The 12083-nt window shown below is 39.6% G+C and overlaps 1 protein-coding gene across 1 annotated transcript in view; it reads right to left on the reverse strand.

Annotated features, from left to right (window-relative positions):
• The window catches only part of LOC310643152 (bifunctional heparan sulfate N-deacetylase/N-sulfotransferase 3), an 83574-nt gene that overhangs the window by 67134 nt on the left and 4357 nt on the right, over positions 1–12083 (reverse strand). Inside the window, exon 2 of the mRNA XM_083367248.1 lies at positions 9071–10193. Within this exon, the coding sequence (XP_083223374.1) occupies positions 9071–10042 (972 nt within the window). The 5' untranslated portion in view covers positions 10043–10193. The remainder of the gene's footprint in view (positions 1–9070; positions 10194–12083) is intronic.

The following is a 12083-nucleotide window of genomic DNA, read 5'->3' on the forward strand; positions in this document are numbered from 1 at the left end:
CATGGAGGGAAGTAAGCAGTGGGGTACCACAAAGTTCCGTCTTAGGCCCAGTACTTTTCAATATCTTCATAAATGACTTAGATGAGGGAATAGAAGGGGAACTCATCAAATTTGCAGATGACACTAAGCTGGCAGGAATAGCCAACATCCTAGATGATAGGCTCAAGATCCAGATGGATCTCGGCAGACTTGAACATTGGGCCCTATCTAACAAAATGAAATTCAACGAAGAGAAAAGTAAAGTCTTACACTTAGGCAAGAAAAACTAAAAGTACATGTAAAGAGGAGGTGAAACCTGGTTTAATAGCAGTAACTGTGAGAGGGATCTTGGGAGTCCTAGTGGACAATGAAATATGAGCTAGCAGTGTGCTCCAGGCACCAAAAAAGCCAAAGCAATCCTAACTTGCATTAACAGAGGTATTAAATCAAGATCACGAGGTACTGCTCTATAAAGCCTTAGTAAGGCCACACATAAGAATACTGCATCCAGTTTTGCTCACCACACTATAAAACAGGGGTCTTCAAACTTGGCCCTTTTATGACTTGTGGACTTCAACTCCCAGAATTCCTCAGCCAGCGTGTCTGGCTGAGGAATTCTGGGAGTTGAAGTCCACAAGTCATAAAAGGGCCAAGTTTGAAGACCCCTGCTATAAAAAGATGCTGAGACTCTAGAAAAAGTGCAGAGAAAGCAACTAAGATGATTAGGGGCCTGCAGGCTAAAACATATGGAGAAAGGTTACAAGAACTGGGCATGGCTAGTCTAGTGAAGAGAAGCCTAGGAGTGACATTATAGCAGTGTTCCAATATTTGAGGGCTGTCATGAAGAAGAGGGGGGACAAACTATTTTCCAAAGTACCCAAAGGCCAGACAAGGAACAATGAATGGAAACCGATCAAGGAGAGATTCAACCTAGAAATAAGGAGGAAGTTCCTGACACTGAGAACAATCAACCAATGGAACAGCTTGCCTTCAGAGCTTGTGGGAGTTCCATCACTGGAAACTTTCAAGAGACTGGACAGCCAGTTGTCAGAAATGGTATAGAGTTGCCTGCTTGAGCAGGGGGGTGGACTATATGACCTACAAGGTCCCTTCCAACTCTGTTATTCTAAGTTAACCCACCGGTCAGCAACCAACAGATGATTTGAATGACTCTTATGAGGTATAATCATTTTTTTATATATCAGGTAAAGGTAAAGTTTCCCCCGCACATGCGTGCTAGTCGTTTCCAACTCTAGGGGGCGGTGCTCATCTCCGTTTCAAAGCCGAAGAGGCAGCGCTTGTCCGAGGACGTCTCCGTGGTCATGTGGCCGGCATGACTAGACACCAAAGGTGCACAGAACGCTGTTACCTTCCCACTGTAGTGGTCCCTATTTTTCTACTTGCATTTTGTACGTGCTTTCGAACTGCTACTTTGGCAGAAGCTGGGACAAGTAACAGGCTCTCACTCTGTTACGCAGCACTTGGGATTCGACCCGCCAAACTGCCGACCTTCTGATCGACAAGCTCAGCGTCCTAACCCACTGAGCCACCGCGTCCCTTTTGTAGTAAATAGTGTGTAGTAAATATACATACAAGGCCAACTTTTTGAGTCAATAAATGTTCACTTTATGAACATACCCTCTATGTAGTCTTAATATTCCACATATACTATAACTCTGGCTTTCAATAGTGTTGCTTCTCACCAAGCTAAATGTTTAGGCCACGGGTCTACAGATTTATGGCTGAAGAATTGTCTTGGGCCACATATAAAATATATAATATAGTTAATGTACATAAATCACATATAAAAATTTACAATCTTGTGGGGTTGCATTACTAGCTGTCCAGGGGCGCATGTGGACTGTATGTCACAGGTTAGACAGTCCTGGTTTAAGGGCTTCTGAACAGAACAGCTATAGAAGCTGAAAGTACTTCGCCTATCAAACAACACAGATTTCTCTATTAATTCTAACAATCCAGTTTCAGAATTTACATGTCAGTTTGCACAAGTTATGTGCCAGCTTGACCTTCATTATCACCTTTAACAGTTGGTCTGGCCAAACTGAAACTTTCTAAGTAAGACAATGGGCACGTTAAACATTAAAAACAAGAGGATAATTAAAAAATCCCAATGGGATATCATTTCAATTTTCTTAGATACTACATTCCTGACCTTAGAGTTGCTCTGGGTAGACAAATTTCAGAGTCCAATTAAAGTGCAAGGCTGTAAAATGTGAACTCATTAACAAATCTGATTATGCCTGTCAGGGCTCAAAAAAGAATGATGAGTAATTCTTACAGTACATTATGAAAAAGAACAAGGATGTGCAGTTTCCCACTAGGTGGGTTGCATATTGTGTTAATAGGAATAATAATTTGATTAATTTAAAGAGACATGGATTCTCTCTCCAACTCCAGTGTGTTTCTTTCCCTGAGTGTGGTAGGGAGTTAACTGTATTATTTTCACATCATTTTGGTTTTGTTACCACTTTATTTAATATTTATATTTTATATTCCTGCATCTTCTAAATAGGAAAAATAGCTCCACCACAGCTTTCTCCTAATGAATATGGTGACCTTAATAGAATCACTAACAATTGTGAACTCTGAATATATATCTTATTATCAATGCAAAGTTGATTGCATTTTCTTTTCACATTCCACAAATTTATGAGCAATCCTAATTTCTAAAAAAAAAAAAGTAAATATGTGATGAACTGGATAAACTAACCGTAAAATATAGAGCTGAATTCCTTCTCTTTCATTTACAAATTATAATATAGTAATTGCCAGAAAATCTAAATTCATTAATCTGAGCAACAGTGATTGGTTTCTGATTTTTCTATTAGTCAAGAACCTGAAGCTCTTAATATCAGAGATTCTGGGTTTATGTACTGATTCTGCTTGAGGTATCCTTAGTTCCTTTAATACATTCAGAGTTCACAGCTCTCTGGCTGTACAAAACCCAAATCCTTTTTTCCACAGTGCTAACATTAAAAGTAGTAGCTGTTCACCGCTGATTATTTTACTTTAATATCTCATTAATGGAGTTTGTGCACATACCCCTGACACATACCTGCAACTATAGTAAGACCACTAACTGTTCTCAGCACGTGATCGTACATTTCTTAAGTTCTGTATCAGCATATTGGTTTGCTAAAAAAGTAAGAAGATTCATGCTGGATCAAATCATCATTCTGTTTCCACAGTGCCCAACCAGATGTCTAGATGAGTCTTGTAACCAGGACACGAGTGAAATAACAAATTCCCAATGGTATTTCTTAGCAACTTCACATTTAAATGGATGCTGTTTCTACCCCTGCCTAAGAGATCCTAATTAACAATCGCTGATAACCTGATCTTTCATGAACTGACCTATAGTGAGATATGAAAAGAGATTTAATATGCGCAGCCTACCCTGTTACAGACTATATACAGGTAGAATGAAATGCAATATCTATTGAGATGGTATTCACATAGTGTACAAATATTGCTTTAAATTCCAGATGATTTGCGTAAATGTTGCCTCACTTACTCAGTGCCATTGTGCTACTAAAGACAACTTCCACACCCATAGTAATAAAGATTCATTGCTATCATCTCTAAAAGAACATGTTATCTTTTAAAATATTTTCTCTGCTCTACTTTTTCAACATTCCAGTTGCTGAACTTTCTACAGTAGTGTTCAAAAATGAGTTTCTACAGTAGTGTTCAAAAATGACCTTACCGTGTTTTCCGGCGTATAAGACGACTGGGCGTATAAGACGACCCCCGACTTTTGAGAAGATTTTCAAGATTTTTCGTCTTATACGCCAGAAAATACGGGTACATGCCAGTTGCCAAGTGTCCGACACAAGCCCGATTCACCCCCGTCTGATGCAGATGACGCAAAGCTGCCCTTTTGAAGCCCAAAGGGGCTTTTCCTTCCACCCACCCTTTGGAATACACGCAAGAGCTGCGTTCACATGTCCCCGCCTTTCGGCAGCCTGCACAGCTGAGCGCGATCCGGCTTTGAGAGCGTATTTGCAGACGGAGGAGCCGCCACATCTGGAGCCAAGCCCCGGCCAGGAGGTGGTCGGCCAGGCAGGCCCGGAAGACGCACTGGAGAGCCGGGCTTGGGGCAGCCATGCCGAGGCCGGCTGGCGAGGGCCGCTGCGTGGTCTGCGGGCAAGAGGGGCGCCAGGCCACCAAGTACCACTGTCCAGGCTGCCAGGAGATAGTGGGTAGCAGGGCGTGCTCTGCTTATGCTCAGATGCTGCAAGGGGGAGGGGCTTCCTGTCGCTCTTGGGGTCTGGCGTTTGCAAGGGGGAGGGGCTTAGAGGCTTTTGGGGGTGGGAAGGGAGGGTCACGTTGGAGGGGGGACTGGACTAAGGAGGCTTGAAGTTGCTTTGCAAGAACGGGGGCACTCGATTGATTTATGTACTATTTTCCAGCGTATAAGACGACTGTGCGTATAAGATAACCCCCAACTTTTGAGAAGATTTTCATGGGTTAAAAAGTCGTCTTATATGCCGGAAAATATGGTAGTCAGAATTTCATAATTTTTTTGAAAATGATAGCAAAATTCTCGAAAGACAACACACACTGTCAGATTCTCTCCCCAACATGGATACCTTTTTAGCTTCCAATACTATGGATTTTTTTATTACTAAGTTTGCAATGCAAACGAGGTCACAAACACTATTGATTTAGTTTATAAAATCATAAGGTGATTTTTTTTTATTTTGGCATACTGCAGGGATTCCCAATCCCCAGTCCATGGACTGGCACTTGTCTGTGGCATGCCACAAACTGGGCCGTGTTAGCGAAGCTCCATCTGCATGATGCAGGCAACACACAAAACCACGCCCCCTCCGATCCGTGGAAAACCCTTTCTCCATGGAACCAGTCCCTGGTGCCCAAAAGGTTGGGAACCTCTGGCTTAGTAAATTATATAAACCTTATGATAGTGGCCTCAATATATTGTGTGAAACCAAGCCATTATGGTTTATATAATAAACCATGGAATTAACTATGGTTTTGCATCATTTGATAATCAAATCTAAGGGCATTGGCCTAGTGCAGATGATGGTATATTAACTGATTCCAACATAACTCAATGCTAGCCACATGGGCACTTAACACTACACATGGCAGTTAGTTGGAAGAAGTTATATCATGAAAGAAAAAAAACGTTTTTAATAACTACTTCAATTTCTTATTTTGGATAAAATTGGGAACATGTTTGTTCAGATATTAAACCACAATTCCATATTAATGGTAATCAAAATTTGCTTTAATTAACAATTTTCATTCTTTTCAATCAACAAGTGATATCATGAAAGTTTATACAATGTGCAGACTCTATAGCATTTTTAAGGCTCTTATACCTTTATAAATTTCTGTATTTTGTATAAATAAAATAAATAATCATTTAACAGTCAGCCACTTTCGCTGGCAGAGTTTGAGCTTGCATTTAAATGAATTAATTTTTAATAGAAGGGACGCGGTGGCTCAGTGGGTTAGGACGCTGAGCTTGTCGATCAGAAGGTCAGCAGTTTGGCGGGTCGAATCCCGAGTGCCGCATAGCAGAGTGAGTGCCTGTTACTTGTCCCAGCTTCTGCCAACCTAGCAGTTCGAAAGCACGTAAAAAATGCAAGTAGAAAAATAGGGACCACTACGGTGGGAAGGTAACAGCGTTCCGTGCGCCTTTGGCGTCTAGTCATGCCGGCCACATGACCACGGAGATGTCCTCAGACAAGCGCTGGCTCTTCAGCTTTGAGACGGAGTTGAGCACCGGCCCCTAGAGTTGGAAACGACTAGCACAGATGTGCAGGGGAACCTTTACCTAATTTTTAATAGAAATAAAGAGACTATTTCTCATGTCATGTTCAAAATTGGAAGCCATTTTTCTATCCATGTTTCTTTTAATATGAATTGTTTAAATGCAAGCTCAAGTTCTGCCATTGGAAGTCACTGATGCTTAAATGTTTTTCATATCAGACTCAGGCCATGTAGCAAAATGGAAAAATTTCCACTTGTTTTAATCTACTTTGTTAAAGACTTCTAGTTTAAAGTGAATATTGAAGAATGAAAATTACAGCTGAGACTTGTTCAGTCACCATGTCCCTGCATAGAATTTAATGTATCAGCCACTCTCTTCCCACAAGTCCCTCTGATATAATTAAAAAACCAGTCCCCAGGAGGAATGTACTACATTCATGGGATATTTTTATGTACACGCTAAGATTTCCATTTCAACTAGAAATTTGATAATGCTGCAGGTACAACATTATATCGCAGGTACACTGCAGCCAAGGACAAGTAAATGTTTTCTAATAATATAGCTTGAGTTAAAAAGAGGAAGGATGTTTCACCTCTGCTCCTTGTACTGAATTCTACAGGAGAAAACATAGTTTGGAAGGGCTATACTAGAATTTGCGGGTTTAGCTATTTGTTTTTCCTAAGGATCTGTAAACTGAAAAACTTAAAAAAAGCAAAAAATAATTTGTGTGAAAATATGCCTTGTAGAAAGCACTTATACCTATGACAGTTTCAAATACTGCTACTAATATTAAAAGAATACTTTAAGTCACAATTTTGTTTGCAAGTTGGATAGACAGATAAACTATTAAATAAATACTAAGCACTAAAGTTCCATTTAAAATTTGTCACAAATGATAGTTTGTAATTGAATTGACTGATGTACTGTTTTATAATCAGGTCTTCTTTAACTACTAATTGCAAATTTTAAAAATTCAGTGATTAAGCAAAGGAATATAAGTTATGTTTTAATTTCATACCCCTAATCTTTCTGATGCACCAAACCCAATAATTAAAGTGATAAATTCCAGATTGATTTTAGATTAAATTTAAGATTTATAGGTTATTCCCTAGCCATCTGTTTCATGATTGAATTTTTCTTAATGAAACAAGAGAACTAAAGTGCAGAAAAATAACTTTCTTTAAAGGTTACACCTACTCATATAAATCCAGATTTTAACTGAAACACAACATATGGCATACTAATATTTCATCTGTCTGCATGAATTGGGAGGAGGGAAGGAAGTTGAAAAGCTGTGCTAAACCAATTGTCAGCTTATTGTGGATGATTACAGAGAAGATCCATGTACTGTATTTTCTGAACCATCCAGAATAATTTCTGGAAAGTTGAATATTTAGAGAGATTTGTTGATTTTCAGAGTCTTACAAACTTAAGTCTTATCCAGATACTTTGAACCAGAATTCTACTAGCCCAAACTAACTTGTCTACTGCAATAGTTTCTTTTAAATCAGTCTGCTCTTTGCAGAATATTAGTCAATTTAATAATATGGAAGCTTTCCATAGGAAAAGCAAGAACATTGATTTTTTTTAAAAAAAATAGTAACTTTTCTGCGGAGCACATCTGAATTTAGAGCAACCAAGCAGAAAGTGAGAACAGATAATGTAGGAAGCTTGTAGTGAATAGCTTAAACGATCTGTTCGTTTGCTGTAATTAATAAACAAATATGCCCTTCTTACGTACAGTATGCCGTGCCTTATCTTGTTCAATTTATAACTTTCCATGAAAAAATATTTTGCACGTATTATTCTAGAGCCAGTTTGGTCTAGTGGCTAAAGCACAAGGCTAGAAACCAGGACACTGAGAGTTCTAGCCACCTTAGGCATGAAAGCCTAAGGCAGGGGTAGGCAACCTTGGCTCTTTTATGAGTCATGGACTTCAACTCCCAGAATTCCTGAGTCAAGCCATCCTGAGGAGAAAGGGAAAGGTTTTCAAGCTGAGCCATATTGGCTCAGGAATTCTGGGAGTTGAAGTCCACAAGTCATAAAAGGTTGTCTACCCTTGGCCTAAGGTGACCTTGGGCCAGTCAGCCTCTCTCAGCTCACCTCACAGGTTGTTGTTGTGGGGAAAATAGGGGAAGGAAAGTGTATTGGATGTTTGTCACCTTGAGCTATTTTGTAAAAAAGGCGGGATAAAAATAAGATAAAATAAATTCTACACTTTGTCATGTACAAACCTTGGTTTCTTCAATAAATTAAACTTAAAAGAAGAAATCTTTCTCCTGGGCCCTAAAGTAACTGCAGCACGAGAAAAGGTTCACCACATGATTTTGTTTTACTTAAAGAGAATAAAATTTGGTGCCTTCAGCCTGGTTGCTGTACTTGCAGACCTCGGAATCATTAGGAATGATAGGTAAGCTTGGACATACTTCAAACCTCCCCTCAATGGCGTGCTATCCATCAACCTTAGAAAAGGGCGAGTTATGCAGATATGATCCACCAACCCATTTCATTGGCAGTCATGCGTGTGTTCATTGCACACAGAACTCTTAACTACAGGAGGTCCTCGACTTACAACTGTTCATTTAGTGACCATTCAAAGGTACAGTGGTGGCTTATGACTGCTTTTCGCACTTACGACTGTTGCAGCATCCCCATGATCACGTGATCCAAAATTTGATGCTTGGCAACTTTTACAAAACTTCTGACAAGCAAAGTCAATGGGGAAGCCAGATTCACTTAACAACCGAGCTACTAACAACTGCAATGGCTCACTTAGCAACTGTGGCAAGAAAAGTTGTAAAATGAGGCAAATGTCACTTAACAAATGTCTCTCTTAACAACATAAAATTTGGGCTCAACTGTGGTCATAAGTCAAGGACTACCTGAATACAAAATGGAAATCTACTGCCTTTATAATTTTATCTTCTCTACATGACTCATTTTTTTAAAAAAAACCCAGTACATAGTAACATAAAGTTTAATATATAGATATTAAATATCAAAATATCTCACCAGTAGAAAAAAAAGAAGCAACAAGATTAATTATTACGAAAAAAAAGGTAACGTAATTTATATTGAGCAATAATAGCCTGTTATTGGTTCCCACAAAGGCCAGACTTTAGCTCTACTAAATTAAAAGATTTAACCGATGTGAAAACAAACAATGGCTTAATTAAAATACTGATTTTATTTCAAATGAATATATTGAACGCAAAGGAGTTGTCTATTTAAATAAAACTTTATTTAACTATAGAGGTTTTTTGCATTAAAAAAATAAACATTTGGATAACATCACCGTATCATTGGAGACTTTCTGGCATACCATACCTGAACATCACTGGCTTTCATTCTCGTTTCCTCTTTTCCAACAAAGATGTCATCAATGTCTACAAGTACGTATCTATCCAGGGACAACGTGAGTCTCTTTCCAGTCAAAAATGAGACAGCATCTATAAAGATGAGCTTGTGCAGCCAGAAGTTCAAATTGTTACCAAAAAGAACACGCTGAATTCCATCATGAAGACCCACGTCGTGAATAACTGTTGCATGTCGAACATTTTTAACAATGGGTGGAGGGAGGTTTTCAGGTGCTCTTAGTTTTGCAAATACAACAGGTTGGTAAGCTGAATGATTTATATGGAAAACTGTCCAGTCACTTCCAGGCAAAGGCCCTTTATCGAGCTTGGATGCTTTTGTTAGATGGAGCAGAGGAGAATGGGGATTAACGCAACCATCTTTTACACCTACATTGCTGTGGATTTGGAAAGGAACCCCTTTTAAGTGAAAAGTCTGCAAAGTGTTATCGCTGCTTTTTTGAAACCCAATTATTCCGACACTGAATTCCCCACAGTATTTATCTAGAAGGCCCCGATTCCAGGAATCCATATTTACATATTTAGAAATATTTTCATATATTATTAGAAGATACTTGCCTTTATTTCTATCTATCAGTACAGGGACATCACCTTTCCCAGAAGCAATCTCTATGTGATACTGGAACCTGCTGGATTCTAGTACCATGACTATATCCTGACCAAGTACAGAGTACTGACTTTCCACAAACACAAGCACAACGGGGTCAGTCCTTAATGGTTCACTGGCCTTAATCATCTTCCATGGAGAGAGCAGCATTGGAAGATCCCCACATTCAACATCTGAAGAAATTTCAGAAACTTCGTTTTCTTGCTTGTAGCCATTGTATAAATAATAGGCTGAAATAACAATGCTCACCATACAAAATGTAGCTAATAGTATTACTGTCCGTTGAAAATGTCTGTGAAGTTTCACAATAAAAGTCATGTTGTAAGCCAGACCCTAGATGCTTTCCAGTTGTGAGGGCATTGAGATTTTTATAAAGACTTTCAGAATTTACTCCAGTGCAGTTTTAGCAGTTTATGTCACCATTGCAGCATGTATCTCTGTCTTCAGTACAATTCAGGGTCAATAAATTCTGGAAAGGAAAAAGAGAGGGTTAAGTGATTTCCCCCCTACTTTTAACCAATTCATCACAATAATCTCAAAATTTCCCTAATATAACCATGGAATTAAATCTGAAGCGAGAACTGAATTACAACGGTCTTCTTCCCAAAATTGTTGCATGAAACAGTTTTCTCCAAGCTGATTCTTCCCAGATGTATTGGATCAGTTCCCATTATCTGCAGTCTATATGGCACTTATCAAATACAACTTCATCTTCATTTGATGCAAGTAATTAACAAAACTTTTTATTCCAAACCAAATACCATTACCGTACTTACTATTTGGTGTATAAGTTATATTTTGGCACAATATTTTATTTAATAATTTAAATTCTGAAATTTATTATCACCAATATAATAAAAAATAGATAAAACCATTCATATTTATATATTTAAAGTAACTATTAAAGCATTACAACAAAATATTTTTTTTAAAAAAACAATAAATTAAAATCTTCTTCCACAGCAGGTATAACTTAGTGCAGGGGTGTCAAACTCAATTTCATTGAGGGCCGCATCAGCATTGCGGTTGCCCTCAGGGGGCCGAGTGGGTAGGGCCAGGGTGGGTGTGGTCTACTGGGTGGGCGTGGCTAGAGTGCGTATGGCCTACTGGGTGGGCGTGGCCAGCTCTACATCGTTGGCATCAAGGGTGCCTATGGGGGCCTGGGCAGGAGTGGGACAGATCTGGGGGTCTCTGGCAAAACGAGGGTCTCTGGGCTAGGGCCAAGGCAGTGGGGGCCGTTCCCTCACTGTTTCCAGGATGGCTTCATGGGCCACATGAAACCACTTTGCGGGCCGGATCCGGCCCCCGGGCCTTGTGTTTGACATGTCTGACTTAGTGGGATCCTACGGCCTCTGAGACAGTGATCCAAGAAACAAGATTGGTGACTTAATTTTTTTAATCAGAAGGAGCCTTCTTGGAAAGAAAAGAAGACAAAAGTTCAGATGATTTTCTAATCCTGAACTTTAGGCTTCCTAAAAATATTCACCTGATACCTGGCAAAATATCAACAAAGATAAGACAGCCAGAATTCAGAGTTCATTGCACCCAGAAAGGTGGTTTCTCTCATTCTCCCATCAAATTTACCCTTGATAGTGATAGATAATGTATTTTAAAATCCAGAGATTTTTATTTATTTATTTTTATTTTAATTCCATTTATATCCCGCCCTTCTCCGAAGACTCAGGGAGGCTTACAAGCTTAGCAGTAGCCTTCATTCTATGTATATGCCTGCTTATTAAGGCTTTCACACACACACCCAAGCGGCATTATTACAAAGTCAGCTTAATTGCCCCCAACAATCAGGGTCCTCATTTTACCTACCTCGGAAGGATGGAAGGCTGAGTCAACCTTGAGCCTGGTGGGATGCGAACCTGCACTAATTGCAGGCAGCTGGTGTTACTTAAGGAGGCATTAGCCCACTGCTCCACCAAGCACTCTGGGAGAATATACAGGATCAAGATTTTTTTATAGATTCCCCTCCCCTCCCAGTGTCCAATCAGACAGGGATGGCATGCTTCCAGATTTCAACCATCAAACAATACCAGTTTCCAGGTTCCAAGAATGTGACTTTACATTTCATATGATGGCTCTATGGAACAGCTTTTCCCCAATATTCAGAGAGCCCCAACAATGCTGGATGTGGACCATCCCTTAGGCCAGTGATGGCGAACCTTTTAGAGACCAAGTGCCCAAACTGCAACCCAAAACCCACTTATGTATCGTCGGGTGCCAGGTGGGCATGGCCCATTGGGTGGGCGTGGCGGCTGTATTAACGGCAGACTGGGTGGGACTAAAAAGTTCAATCAATTCCAACTTTGTGAGATCTTTTTTTCCCCGTGAGTTGAAATTGATTGACTGA

Source organism: Vipera ursinii (genome assembly GCF_947247035.1).
Source record: "Vipera ursinii genome assembly, chromosome: 7".
In the NCBI taxonomy this organism is placed as follows: Eukaryota; Metazoa; Chordata; class Lepidosauria; order Squamata; family Viperidae; genus Vipera; species Vipera ursinii.